The sequence below is a fragment of the Cygnus olor genome, chromosome 4 (genome assembly GCF_009769625.2).
Source record: "Cygnus olor isolate bCygOlo1 chromosome 4, bCygOlo1.pri.v2, whole genome shotgun sequence".
NCBI lineage: Eukaryota > Metazoa > Chordata > Aves > Anseriformes > Anatidae > Cygnus > Cygnus olor.
The window spans coordinates 67860933-67873811 of NC_049172.1; the positions used below are offsets into that span (position 1 = coordinate 67860933).

At 36.6% G+C, this 12879-nt stretch overlaps 1 protein-coding gene across 1 annotated transcript in view; it reads right to left on the bottom strand.

Moving 5' to 3' along the window:
- The window catches only part of RGS12 (regulator of G protein signaling 12), an 85436-nt gene that overhangs the window by 39570 nt on the left and 32987 nt on the right, over positions 1 to 12879 (bottom strand). Inside the window, 1 exon segment of the mRNA XM_040555846.1 lies at positions 1979 to 2000. Coding sequence (XP_040411780.1) covers positions 1979 to 2000 — 22 coding nt within the window.

Consider the following 12879-nt stretch of genomic DNA (forward strand, 5'->3'; position numbering starts at 1 on the left):
AGTGAAAGCCTGAAAACATAATTCAGACATGAATCAGAGCTTGTACTCAAGGAAATGGATTAGGATTTTCTTTCATTACAGTTGGCTATATTCTCTTTGGTTCTTATTTTTCCAAACTTCTTTCTCAGTATTCAAGCGTTTATTCAATATTACTTATCAGAGTTCAACTACTGCATCTTACATAAATTATGCCCTCTCTTCCCTGGGTACCATTTAAGAATGAAGAAAGAGTCCATGTTAAATCTTCAGCACTGGCTGAAAAAATAGTAGGGCATACAACTTGACAGAAAAACGCATAGAAGTTCCTATCTGTTCTTTCCCCTCTGCAGCCTACAGGGCCCTCAGATCTCATTTCTTCACAAAACTGGATAGAATTAACTGTGAAAACACAATTACCTACGGAATTGGAAAGAAATGCAAGTAGCCATACTGGAAAAACTGAAAATAAGTCAGATCTTCAAAATAAACTTTCAGCTGGAAGCTTGAAATGACTATCAGATGAGTAATATCACAGGGATCTCCAAGTTTGGGTAGGCAACAGGAGTAAAACAATTTTCATTAATATAGGAGGAGAACCTTCAAGGAAAAAAAGACACAAGCACATTCTACTTTTAGCTTAAAAAGATCAATCAACTTTTTTGCCCCCCAGCACCTGGAATTTAATCCAACTACATCCAACCAGAAGTCTGTGCTTTGTCTTCCTTGATGTTTGTATAAAAGAGGTATCATCCAGGGAAAAATACATGTTTTTCCCACAAAAACAACGGCTGTATTTTAGAAATAGGAAGCAGAACAGACAATTATTTTCTGTTTCATTCTGTTGCCACTTTGCAGATCAGACAAATACATTATAGAGTCTAGCTTCTCATCGGGACAGAAGTACTGTTACAGCAGTGGAGAAGAAAAATACCTTACGATGAGTCAGCCAGCCATTGGAAAATGGCCCTGCCCAAAGGACTAAAACAGTAATATTTCTCAACTGTAATTTTAATATTGCAAGAAATCAGAAATTAAGACATGATGGAATTTTGTGAAGAGTATTGCTACTTTTGCATTTACATTTGCATGTAATATAAAAAATTATCCTTACCATTTACAACATTTCTTCAGCTTTACAGCACTGATTAGAACAGTTTGTCTCCTTCATATCTAAGGAAATTGTCTTTTTAGTGTTGTGAAAGAATACCAAACATAATAATATGTATGTAAGTGAATTTCTCTGGAGGATCAATTGAACCAACTCCTGCCAAGCAAGAGAAGTGAGAAAAACCATCTCTTTTATACTCTAAACTACACACATTTCTTTATTCCATTAAGGAAGCATACTTAAACTGTTTCAATTAACTTCAAAGATTCAGAGAAATCATCTTCTAATGTTTAACAAAGAGTGGACAGCCCTTTAAAGCATTAAAGCTGTTTTAAAATCAAAACAAACAAGCTTAGGTGACGCAAAGAGCTTACTTAGAAGTACTCCAGGACTGCAAAAGCTTTATGCTGAGATTTTACAATTATCAAATTACTTACCCCCTTCTCAAAAGGCATAAAGAAATGTCAACCTTAACCTTTTCGACCTCAACAGCTTACAACTTAGCAGCTAGTGCATCTCTCTTCAAAAGACAACAGTGTATGTAAGGGACAATAAAATACAGAAAAAGATTTTATCTAACATCCAATTATATGGAAGACATCTAGCTCTGCCTCTTTATTATTATGAATGAAGAATCTTAGTTATAATAAAAATGTGCAAATAGGGAAATACACAAAACACACACACACAAAAAAAATCAAATCAGTGAAAGCATGTGAACATAATCCTGCAACATTTTCACTGGTGTAGCTCCTGAAGAAGTCACAAAGTGCTGTACCACTTTGGACTCTCATCTTGTAAAACATCACCTTATTTACCACATGCTACATTGCTTAATGGGGAAAATTTGATTCTTTTTCATTATAAAAATAAAAACAAGCTTCAGCTTACCTCCATCAGAGACAGTTGCTGACTGCAATAAGAAAGAGAAAAATAAGTGTTACTTAAGTTTCATGACAAGTATTAGAAATCTCTGAGATTCACATATTATTTGAAGGGTTAGTTAATTTTATCATCATATTGTTAATACAACAGATAATGTGAGAGATGATACCAGCTGGTATTTTCTCACAGGTGTTTCCGCCCCACCATGAAAATCTCCCTTGTCCTTTCAACCACTCCTGGAACTTGATCCCACAAATATTTACTGGACAAAGTACTTCCTGCTGTGAGTAGCAGCACTGATTTCAACCTTCTTCTTAGATGAATAAAGTCCATCAGTTGGTGTATGGGAGAAAGCAGATACCTTAAAAGTGACCGACAAGGACTTAAAATTAAAAGAACACCTCATAGACCTTATTTTACTGCAATATATGGAGATAGGTGGAATCAAAATTAAAATTCAGATGTTTTGGCATTCAGAAGAGTCTGAAAACTTCCCCTGCTGATGGTCTCTGACTTCCACAGAGCCAGAAAGGTATTAGAGTGTTTCCAATAAGCTAGGACTGAACTCCCCACCATCTCTAATAGTATCTTACATCACGTTTTCAAGGACAATTGGACTTCTTAGTGAAATGTTGAAGTTTGTGTGTTTATCAACCCTAACCATCTCACCTTTGAAAGCAAACTGCCTCAAGGCAGCTAAGATTTCTCTAAAAATCAACAAGGTGAAAGTTTCCCAAACGTGTCCTCCAGAGCTGGCACCTCAACACTCAGCTGAGTGAAAGACTGGAAAGACAACTGATTTTTAGATTGAAGCTTGTACTGATTTTCAATGGCTGTTAAAACTTACTATTATTTTAACTTGGAAATAATCTTGGAGAATCTTTCCTCGATGATTTAAAGCATCATTGAGCCTTAAATAACTTCCTAAATAGTTCAAATAGTCCTATTTTGTATGGCTGCTTAAAGAACTAGGAAAGAATGCCCTATATATCTGTAATATTTCCAAGACAGAAAACACACAGAAGAAAAAACAGGCATATGAACACAGCTCAAGAGAAAAGCTGCCTATCCATAATTTGTCAACCTTGCTAACAAACATTCCCTCTCCCCCTCAAAATCCACAAAAACCTTTAGTAATCTTTAAAAGAATTATTTCTTCTCCCTTCTTTCTTTCTTTCTTTCTTTCTGTGTTTCACTGCAGCATTTCATCCTGCTGTTGATGCTATCTGAAGAACATTGCGTTCTGTAAACTGCTGCAGCACCATCGTTCCCCTAATCAGCAGAGGATCTGATCTAGTTTTTCATAAAAGTATTCTGGAATTTTCAAAGTCTAAATTAATCTCTATTGACAGCATTCCTCCAGTGCTAGTTCAGATAAACACAAATCCATCAAGAAAAAAAAGATAACCCTTCTTGTTAAACTACACAGAGATAAAGGCTTCTGAACCTATGAAACATAATAAGACAGTCAAATGTGTGTCTAGGCCTCTTGCTTGCTTAACAGCACTGTTTTGGGTATCCAAAATGCACTCGTTATCAAAAATGCACTCAGTGAGGTGTAGGACATCTTTTCTACTTTTCTTTTGCATGAAGTTTAGCAAGTATATTATGCATTCATAACTTGTAACTTAACTCATCTTCACAATTTAGAAATTTTAATTTACCTTCCTTTTACATCAAATTTTCAAGGACAATTAGACTTTTAGTGAAATTTTGAAGTTTGTGTTTACCTACCCTAAACTTCTCACCTTTGATCACAAATTACCTTAAGGCAGCTATCAATATAATTGCTTCTAATTTCTTATTTGCATGCTCTACAGACCATAGAATCACAGAATATCCCATGTTGGAAGGGACCCCAAGGATCATCGAGTCCAGCTTCTGGGTTGGACCGCCCAAAAAGTCAGACCATGTGTCTGAGAGCATTGTCCAAATACTTCTTGAACAGCTGATAAATAAAAATCAATTATTTTTTCTCAAAGAACGAAGAAAATAAAGTAGTAGCATCACTTTACATAGAAGACAGAAAATTAAAAAAAAAATACTTTCAAAATGTATACATTTTAGGAACAGTCATTTACTTTGGCAAGTTCCATGAATCTAGATAAAAACATTAAGTATGATTCTCCTCCTTCATGTTTGTGAAAGGTAAGAAGTAAAATTAGCAGGGTTCTCATGATAGAAAAAGAATATTTCCACAACTTTTAGAAAAATTGTGTGATTTTGCGGAAAAGCTGAAAAATTACAGTGATAGGACCACTTAATTACGTTCTGTGGACAGTGAGATGGAGTTTTACTTAAAGCCATTTAGCTTTAAAAGGCAGTGGGCCTCCTACACACCATGGGTTGGCTTTGGTGTTTGTTTATTTTGAATGCTTTGGCTAATGCATGTTAATCGCATGTATCAATATCTCAAAATTTCTCTAAGCAAGGCCACCTTAGTAATCTTTATGTTTAAACATACCAACAAAAAAAAAAAAAGGAACCCATAGGAAGAACAGAATTTCTCATCTAAATACCAGCCACCTTTTTTTGTTCTAAGATATTCCAAATTCCCGTTGGCTCCCTCTAAAATTACCGAGCACTTTCCAAGGATATCACTTTACTTTTTTAGATCACAGAACTAAATGTATTGTAAGAACATTTCTTTAAATTCGGCTATGCATCTGAACTCAATCCACTTAATTCAACAAAGCCAGCTGGAAACTAAAGCTTGTAATTATTGTGCAAGAATGTACAGTACTATGTTCAAAACATGTTTGTGAATGCTTAGAAGTATTAATATAAACCTGTCAGAAATTGCATACAGTCCACATTTAGACAAAGCAGTTTTTCTTCTAAACTGTTCAGCTGAAACTTGTCTAGATTTGTCCACAGGTGTAAGTTGCAAGACCAGATTTTTTTAAATACTATGATGATCTCATTTTAAAAATTCAGTATATGGTGGGGGCTGGTTTTCATTCTTCACTGTTCATGCTCACCACCACTGGAGGCTCTTCAGGACAAAATTTGATCTCCTATACATATAAAAATTGATTTTTCGATGAAATTTAACACTTGCCATATACCTACTAAGAACTACCTATTAGAAAACATAACTATTACAAAGCAATAAAATGGAATGGTTCTTTTATGTAGCCATTTCTGAAAGATAAGGAAAGATACAGTATGAGCCTGTACCAGGTAGGGTCAAGGTGAAGGTCAAAAAAAAGACTTTCATTCCAAATGACAGGACATATATGTATCTGTTTTGTGAACTATATGAACTATCACTCCGAGATAAAATCTGAATTGTATTCAAACCTCAAATCTTTCACAACCAGATAAGAACTTAAATTAGTTCTTCAAATTACTCTGACTTCCAAACTGGTGTAGGAAAAAGCCCGTGGTGTGTGCCAGGAGCCTGATGGTAACAAGTACCAAAACGTTAAAAAAGTCGAATTTAGGAGCACGAAAATGTCTTCCAGGATGTCTCTTCACCGGAACTCTGCTTGCTCCTCCAGCTGGATTAGCAGCTGAGGTGTGCAGACACACATGCCAGTGGTGACGGATGCAAGTCTCTTCCCTAGACTTCAGGGCAAGATCTTGATCCCTGTGATCCAAGCGAGGAGCTTAACGCCAGGGCGAGCAAGCTGAGCAACGGCTTCCCACTCAGCACACACTGTAACAGGCGTTTTAGGTCTCTGTAAATCGGCAAATGTTTCAGCATATATTAGATAGCATAAGGTTCTGATTAAGAGAAAACATGTAAGAATTTCTCTTTGGATCAACTCTCTTTGCTAGGCGGAAAAACCAGAAGGGCCCATAAGGTTTTTGATGTCATGTTCAGGATCTGCTTGCAATACAGCTAAAAGAGGATTAGCTTACAATAATTAACAGGGAGAAGACTACTTTGTGAGTATATAAAATTCTTATTCCAGAATAGACCCAGACAACATAGCCTCTTGCCCCAACAACAGGGGAGAGAAGGAGAGAGGGCACTAAAAGAAAATGCAATTCAAAAGGTTGAAGCAGCCTGTACCTGTTAGCTCCCATGGTCTATAACCTGCTAGATGTTTGCACCTCCGCATAAAACTACTTTGAAGACATCTTTCAGTTGACAAAAACTCTCATCTGGGAAATTTGCTTAGATCCAGGGAATGTCACCCTTTACATGGATCAGGCCCCAGGTAATTAACTAAGTACTGACAAGGTCTGCCACAAAACCATGCTGCCAAAAAACAACAACAAAAATACTCTATCCATATCCCAGACTCTATTCTGAAGAAATAAACCCATGTGTACAGACTACCCAGGTAACTCAACACAAAATGTCCTTTTTCACCTCCTCAGGATTTGTCATCCAAATCAATAGTCATGCTCAAGTGCTCGAGGAGAACAAAGGGAAAGATGGGGGGACTGGGAGGGGTGACACACGCTAGGAAATGCCAGGCCTTAACAATAAAACGGAGCAACATGAAATCATCTCTGTTAATAGAATGTGGGTGAGTGCCTTCCTGAGGGGAAAAAAAAAAGCCATATATATTTTGAACTATTTCTGAGATACACAGGGATAAAAATCTTTAAACAGAGTGAAAAAATATTGTTCTCTGCTACCCTACCCATGATAAAATCACAGACTAAACAAATATCTATTTCTTTTATGGGCATTCAGAAAGATTCGGAGGAAGGGGGATTTGAATTATAAGTGACCTCTGTGTGTCCTTTCTAAATCACTCTCTCTTCCAACATAGGCATTGACTTTTTGCAGCATCCAGAGCTCTCTGACTGCTGCCTTTGGAGTCTGTTAGACTTGCTGATTACTATATTATACTGCCCTCTCCTTTCCAAAAGCCCCTCTAATTAGGCATTTCAGCTTGGAATAGCTTCCCTAGCTCCACCGACCTTCTAAACTGATTTGCTCATATGATTTCAATACACAAAATAACTTTGGGAAACTTGTCATGTTCTTTAAGAGACAAAGCACTGAAGATCTACAGACTCAATACGAAAGCCAACTTTCAAACATCCTGTCCCTGAGCTCAGGGAAAGCCTAGCACCCGGCCGGCTGCCTCCTGCAGCCAGCTTTGTTCCAACTCCTCCTCACAATACCTGAAGCAACTTCTCTTTTTGCCAAGGGATGAATTGCAAGCAGGTCCCTAGATCTTAAGAGACACTACTCCAGGACTTACATTGCCTACATGTATTGTTATCCTTTAAACGCATTATAGTATTAACACTGTACAAAAGCCAGGAACTCTGATGATCTCTGGGAGGGGGATAATGCCTCAAAATACAGTTAACATTGTCCTAACATTTGAAATCAAAACAAAATCCATATTACTTACATATTAATTATAGATTTTCCTTCTAATAAGTAACCTCACATACATATCTCTTCTAAACATTAGTGCAATATTATTTTTATCCTTGGTTTAAAATATGATTGCAATTAATTTAGTGATTTAGAAATCTATGAAAAGGATGCCCCTTCACAATGCTTCTTAAAGGAGAACTCTTACATAATTTGGCTTTTCAATTCTCTGCCACCAAAGAAGTGCATTTACAACAGCTAATACAAAAGTATTAGAGAGGTACGAATTCTCAAGGAAAAAAAAAACACAACTGCTGTACATTTGAATCTGTAAAAACAACACAGAACAGTACCGATGTGATATTTGGAATTCCTTTAAGAAAAAGATGTTCAACTTTTTTACCCCAGTCTAAACCAATCTTACGGAACACAGTGGTTTAAATGTCAAATCCATCTGTAAAATTATGTTGGTAAAGACATATACAAAAATATATACAGTTTTACCTACAGATATAATATTGATATAATGGTACAGAAAGCATGCACAACATACATTGCACAGAATTAAAAAAAATAGACATAGATTATAAACTCACTGATCTTTTAGCTTTATACATACTGGGCACAGTTCATAAATACATCACAAAATCTGTAGGTTAGCTGGTACAGTAAGGTTCTCTTTACTCTTCTATGATAATATAGCCAAATGCTTGCATTTAGAAAGGAATTTTAACTCAAATACTTTAAAGCAAAAAAGCTGAAAGGCTAAATAAAAAGCATTCTGAAGCTGATAACATTCTTCTCTGTTTTCTTGCCAATAACAATAGCCTCTTCTAATTTCTCACTGCAACGATGCCTTGCTTTAGCTAAATATAATTCACATCACTTACCCGCTCTTCATAAGAAACAGCAGTTATTTTTCCTAACAGTACTCTTCCTAAATTCATCTTCACTTAATATGGAAAAAGCATTTCCTTAGCACATCAGCTTCTCAAAGATTAAACTAAAAAAATCAGCCCTATTCCATGCCTGTACATGCCAGTAAAGTTTAAAGGCATTTCGTATGAAGTTCTATTTTACTCCCTTTATGTTACCCATAGCAACAGGCCAATGCAGGAAGCTGTGGTTCGTCAGGGATTCAGATTAGATCTCAATTATCTCTCACCAGAAAGCTAGATCGTTTTATATAAATCGAGCTGTTTGTATTTTAAAGCGTTTCCTATACGAAAATCAGGAAAATAAAATGAAGTTGAATTGTGCAGAAGTCCTGAGCTCGAGAAAACAGATTTCCAAAACAGTTTTCAGCCAAACATTAGTTAATCACCCTAACATTACTTATAGAAACATTTACGTTGTAAACCATTATTTTCAGAGGTTTACATAATGCAAGCCAGAATAAAATAAGACCTCGGACGGTCGATTCTGGTTAACTTTCCCGTGGTTAACACTGCCAATTGCAGGTAAAAATCCACGGTACAAGGAAAGTTGGCATCTTTGCCAGAGCTAGGTGCAGCCTGCTGTCACTAAAGACAAAATCCTCCTTGCAGAAATCAAGGGATATTCTGCCCTTCCTTCTTCGCTACCCCAGCCTATGCTTCACTGATGTCAAGGCAGCTCTGTGCACAGCGCCTTAAGGAGAGAGAGCAAAAGCAGCTACTTGTAATGCAAGAGGGAAGTGCTCCTCATTTGCTGCGGTAGTAGCGTCTTCAGGAGACTGGGTATGGAAAGTATAGGATATCCTGAAGTTTGCTGCCGTGCTCAAGTAAATAGTGATAGTACCCGACACATCCCTTTCTGGTACTTTTGAAGCGATCAGAATTCCAGTTTTGCTAAAAATAATTGCCAGAATTACAAATTAAGAATGATTAGTGAACATTTTTTTATTATTTTTATGCTAGTGGGATGTCCTTGCAGCCAAGGCGGACTTACGAGCAGTAGCTTAGTAAGAGGGATCTCCCTCTTTCAGGGCAGCACATGGAATCCCCCACATCCACCCATCCAGTTCCGAGGATCAGCCCTGCTATAAAACCACCAGGAAGAAGGTGAATATTGCACTGAACTGTCACAGAGAGAAACTGAGGCAAAAAGAAGTGAAGAGCCTTTACTTAGGATCTCACAGAAAGACTGGCTTGCCAAAGACAGTCCAAGTCTGCACATTGTCCTGCTTCTGAATTTAGGTTGAAGAGTCTCAGTAAACTGAGCAACTCAGTCTCTCAGATTTAATTTAGAGTGAGCAGAGAAGAAATTTCAAGGTAATTACAGATGCAAAGGGAGAAACTATGCTTTAAAGAAGCATTCCAGAGACACGAGCAATCTGCTGCCATGGCCAAGGCTCATTTATAACTGATTAGTTATCTGAATAGGCACACCATTGCATTTCACAGTGCTGTCTTCCCCTAGTGTTTGATACCATGAAGAAATGCAATGGAAACAAATAGGGAGGTTGATAGGAAGGAATAAGTTTTATAAAATCCTAAAATAACGATGTAGGAAATCTCCCGCGATACTTGCAGAGAAGAACAGTTTTGCCGTGTGTGGATAAGCATTAAGACTATATATTTTTAAAAGGCCACATAGGTCTGTTTAAATATTGCATATTGCTTGACATGAAACCAAGTGGGCTGCAGAATGTCTTTTCACTGTCAGTCAATACCTTAAACAACCAGAGAGCAACGTTACAAATATACAGGTGATAGCGTGCATAGTAATCCTCACATCGGATCAGTGAAAAGCACAAACAGAGAGCTGTCCTGGGAACTCCCCTTTGGGGCAACACAGAAAAGCCTTTTATCCACAGCATTCAGCTAACGACCAACCTAAGTCCTACAGGAACCTCCTTCAATGCCCAAATGTGCCAGCACGGTTTTAACAGGTGTGCTTTTTACCCACAAGTACATCAGAATGATTAGGGGGAAAATACCTACATGTAATTGGATGTAGCAGCAAGACTAGCACTGCACCAGAGCACCTGTGGTGGAGCACGGTTGGGAACACTGTGTGTGGGCAATGTTTTGTACATCCTAGGCACTCCTGGTTGGCGTTATAAACCTAATGATCCCTTAGTTTAAACAGACCTCTATAGTTGTTAATTTTACTTCATTGAAGAACTGAGCATCGTATGTCCACATTTTTTCCATACAGTGACACTACTGACAAGAAGCTCTACCAGTTAGACAATACCAGTTAATGATAATGACTGCAAAATGTCATGAGACTCTGAAAACCCTTGAAAAAAATCATTTACCTCTATATTCCATAGATTATTTTAGCAGCTGCCAGCTTTGAAATCTTATGATTTTGTGTATCATATCTGAAACCCGGCAGGCAACTCAGAGTTCAAAGGTCGAAAGCAGAAGGAATGTTAATTTGCAAAGCTATTAATGGAAAGTGTTAAAATATGGCACAACAGCTTTAAAAAACTTATTCAGATATACCAAAGACGACATTTCTAAACCCACATCCATCTGCTTAGAAGCTAAACTGTGGGAAGGGGTAGAGACCCCAGATATGGTCGATCTGTTTTTCTCTTCCACCCTCCCTCCACTTCCTGTTCTTATTTTCTTTTGTATGCTTGTTTTCAGAGAAGAAAAAGCTCAAGAGAAAGATAGAATGACAGGAAGCCTGGATAAATTTGAACTTGTCAAAGGATGAATAGGATTTAATGTATCCTTGACTCCTAAAAGAAGAACACACACACAAAAAAAATATGAGGCCACTAGAAAGAGGCAACCCTCTGGATGAACTCTTGGTAACACAAATTCCTAAAGTAAATTTGGCATCAACAGATCACTCCTCCAAAAACGTAACTCTCATCAAGTATTTCTTTCTGCATCCCATGTTCAAGATAACAGCAGCGACTTGCACGAAAGCCCAAGTAAAGTTCAGGATTTAATTTAGCTCACTGACCCCGAGTTTCTGTAAAGCAGGAGAATCACAACCTATAAACAAACTGAGACAACTTTTTAACGAAATAGAAATCTCTTTTCTAATTCTCCAAATTTTCTAGAATCTGTCCAGATGTATTTTGGTGGAGGATTTGTCAGCTACTCAGCAGTAAACATACCACATATGTGCTACTGATTAAAAGAGGGAAGTTTCTCCTGTTTACGAGGTTGTGGTTTCCCTCTACCAATTTTAAAGATAAAAGTCCTTCGTACTGCAGGGTTATACTAAGGAAAAATATTTTCGAGTCAAACTATTTGGAATGTGTTCGTTTATAAATAACTGAGAAAGAAGCTACCTTTAAATACCAAGACTTTCAATAATACAGGAAATTCGGTGAAGTAAAGAGACTTGCTGCAAACGGCTGTCCCGAGTGCCCCCTGCTGTTTGCCTGCCTTTCCGAGACTGATGTACACACTTCAAAATGATAAATTTGGAAAGATTTGCCATCCAGAAATCTCCACTAAAAACAAATAGTTGGTTTTAAAAGTCACATTTTGAAATTTAAAATATACTTCTGAGGAGTCTGACCACAAATAGGTAATAAAAAATACACTCAGTAATCTTTTTGAGACAAACATCACTGGTTTTCTTCTGTTGATCAACATCGTGTGACAGCTGAATTCCCTCCACTAATAAAATCGTGAAGTAACAGCATGCATTACTTGTACATCCAGATAGAAGATGAATTGCAGCTTAATAGTATATTAAAAATAAATTACATATTAAGGAGGATATGATTAAGTGACAGATCCCTAAGACACAAAGTCGCTTCTGAATTTCCTATTATAGATAAAGCCTCTAAGAATCAATAAACTTTGAGGAAATCAATGTAAAACAAACATGAAAACTACTCATTTTTAATGAAACAGTGCAGATGGATCTTTCTAAGCCTTACAATTCTCTTTCCCTTTTCATTTTAAAAGCTAATAGTTTTGCTAATACACTTTCAGCATCAAATGAAATTATACGTTGGCATATATAAGGCTAAATATAAATAATAAGGCTAAAATGTCAAAATTTGATAACACATTTAGGTCCTTCACTTAGAAACCGTGCATTTTCTGAGCAGCAAAAAGCTAAAAGCTGTCTGAAGTCTTTACACCCCAAAATTCTATATTCTACCAACACTTTTCATTTATTTTAATAACTCATCCTATCTGGAGTCTGTTTTATTGGATAAAAATCCAGCTGGAAGAAAAATCAGTTTAGCTGCACACATAAAAAGGAGTGTAACAATTAGAAGGTAACTTACAACTTTTAAAACATTCTTGCCTTATGGAAACACATCTACAAATACAGTGAAAATTAAGTGACTAATTTAAAAAAAAATTAGAGAAACATCGATATGTATACTGTACCCACTCTAAATTGTAAAAACAATATGTTATTTAAAACATGCCTATAAAAATGGTATATTCTTAATTTCATAATAGAGCTTATATAGAAAGTAACTTAAATTCTTATACTTACGAACTTTGTCTCTTTAAAAACTCATTGAATCCTTAGAAGCATTATTTATCACATTTCACTGCAAGATTTCTTAGCTTGGAAGACTACTCATTAAACCATACTCCTGTTTTCTGTTCGCTTTAGACAAACAAAACTTTATACTTACAGACACTTGACTATCAGTAAAAGTTTTCTCCATGTATAAATAGTTTAATAGCTC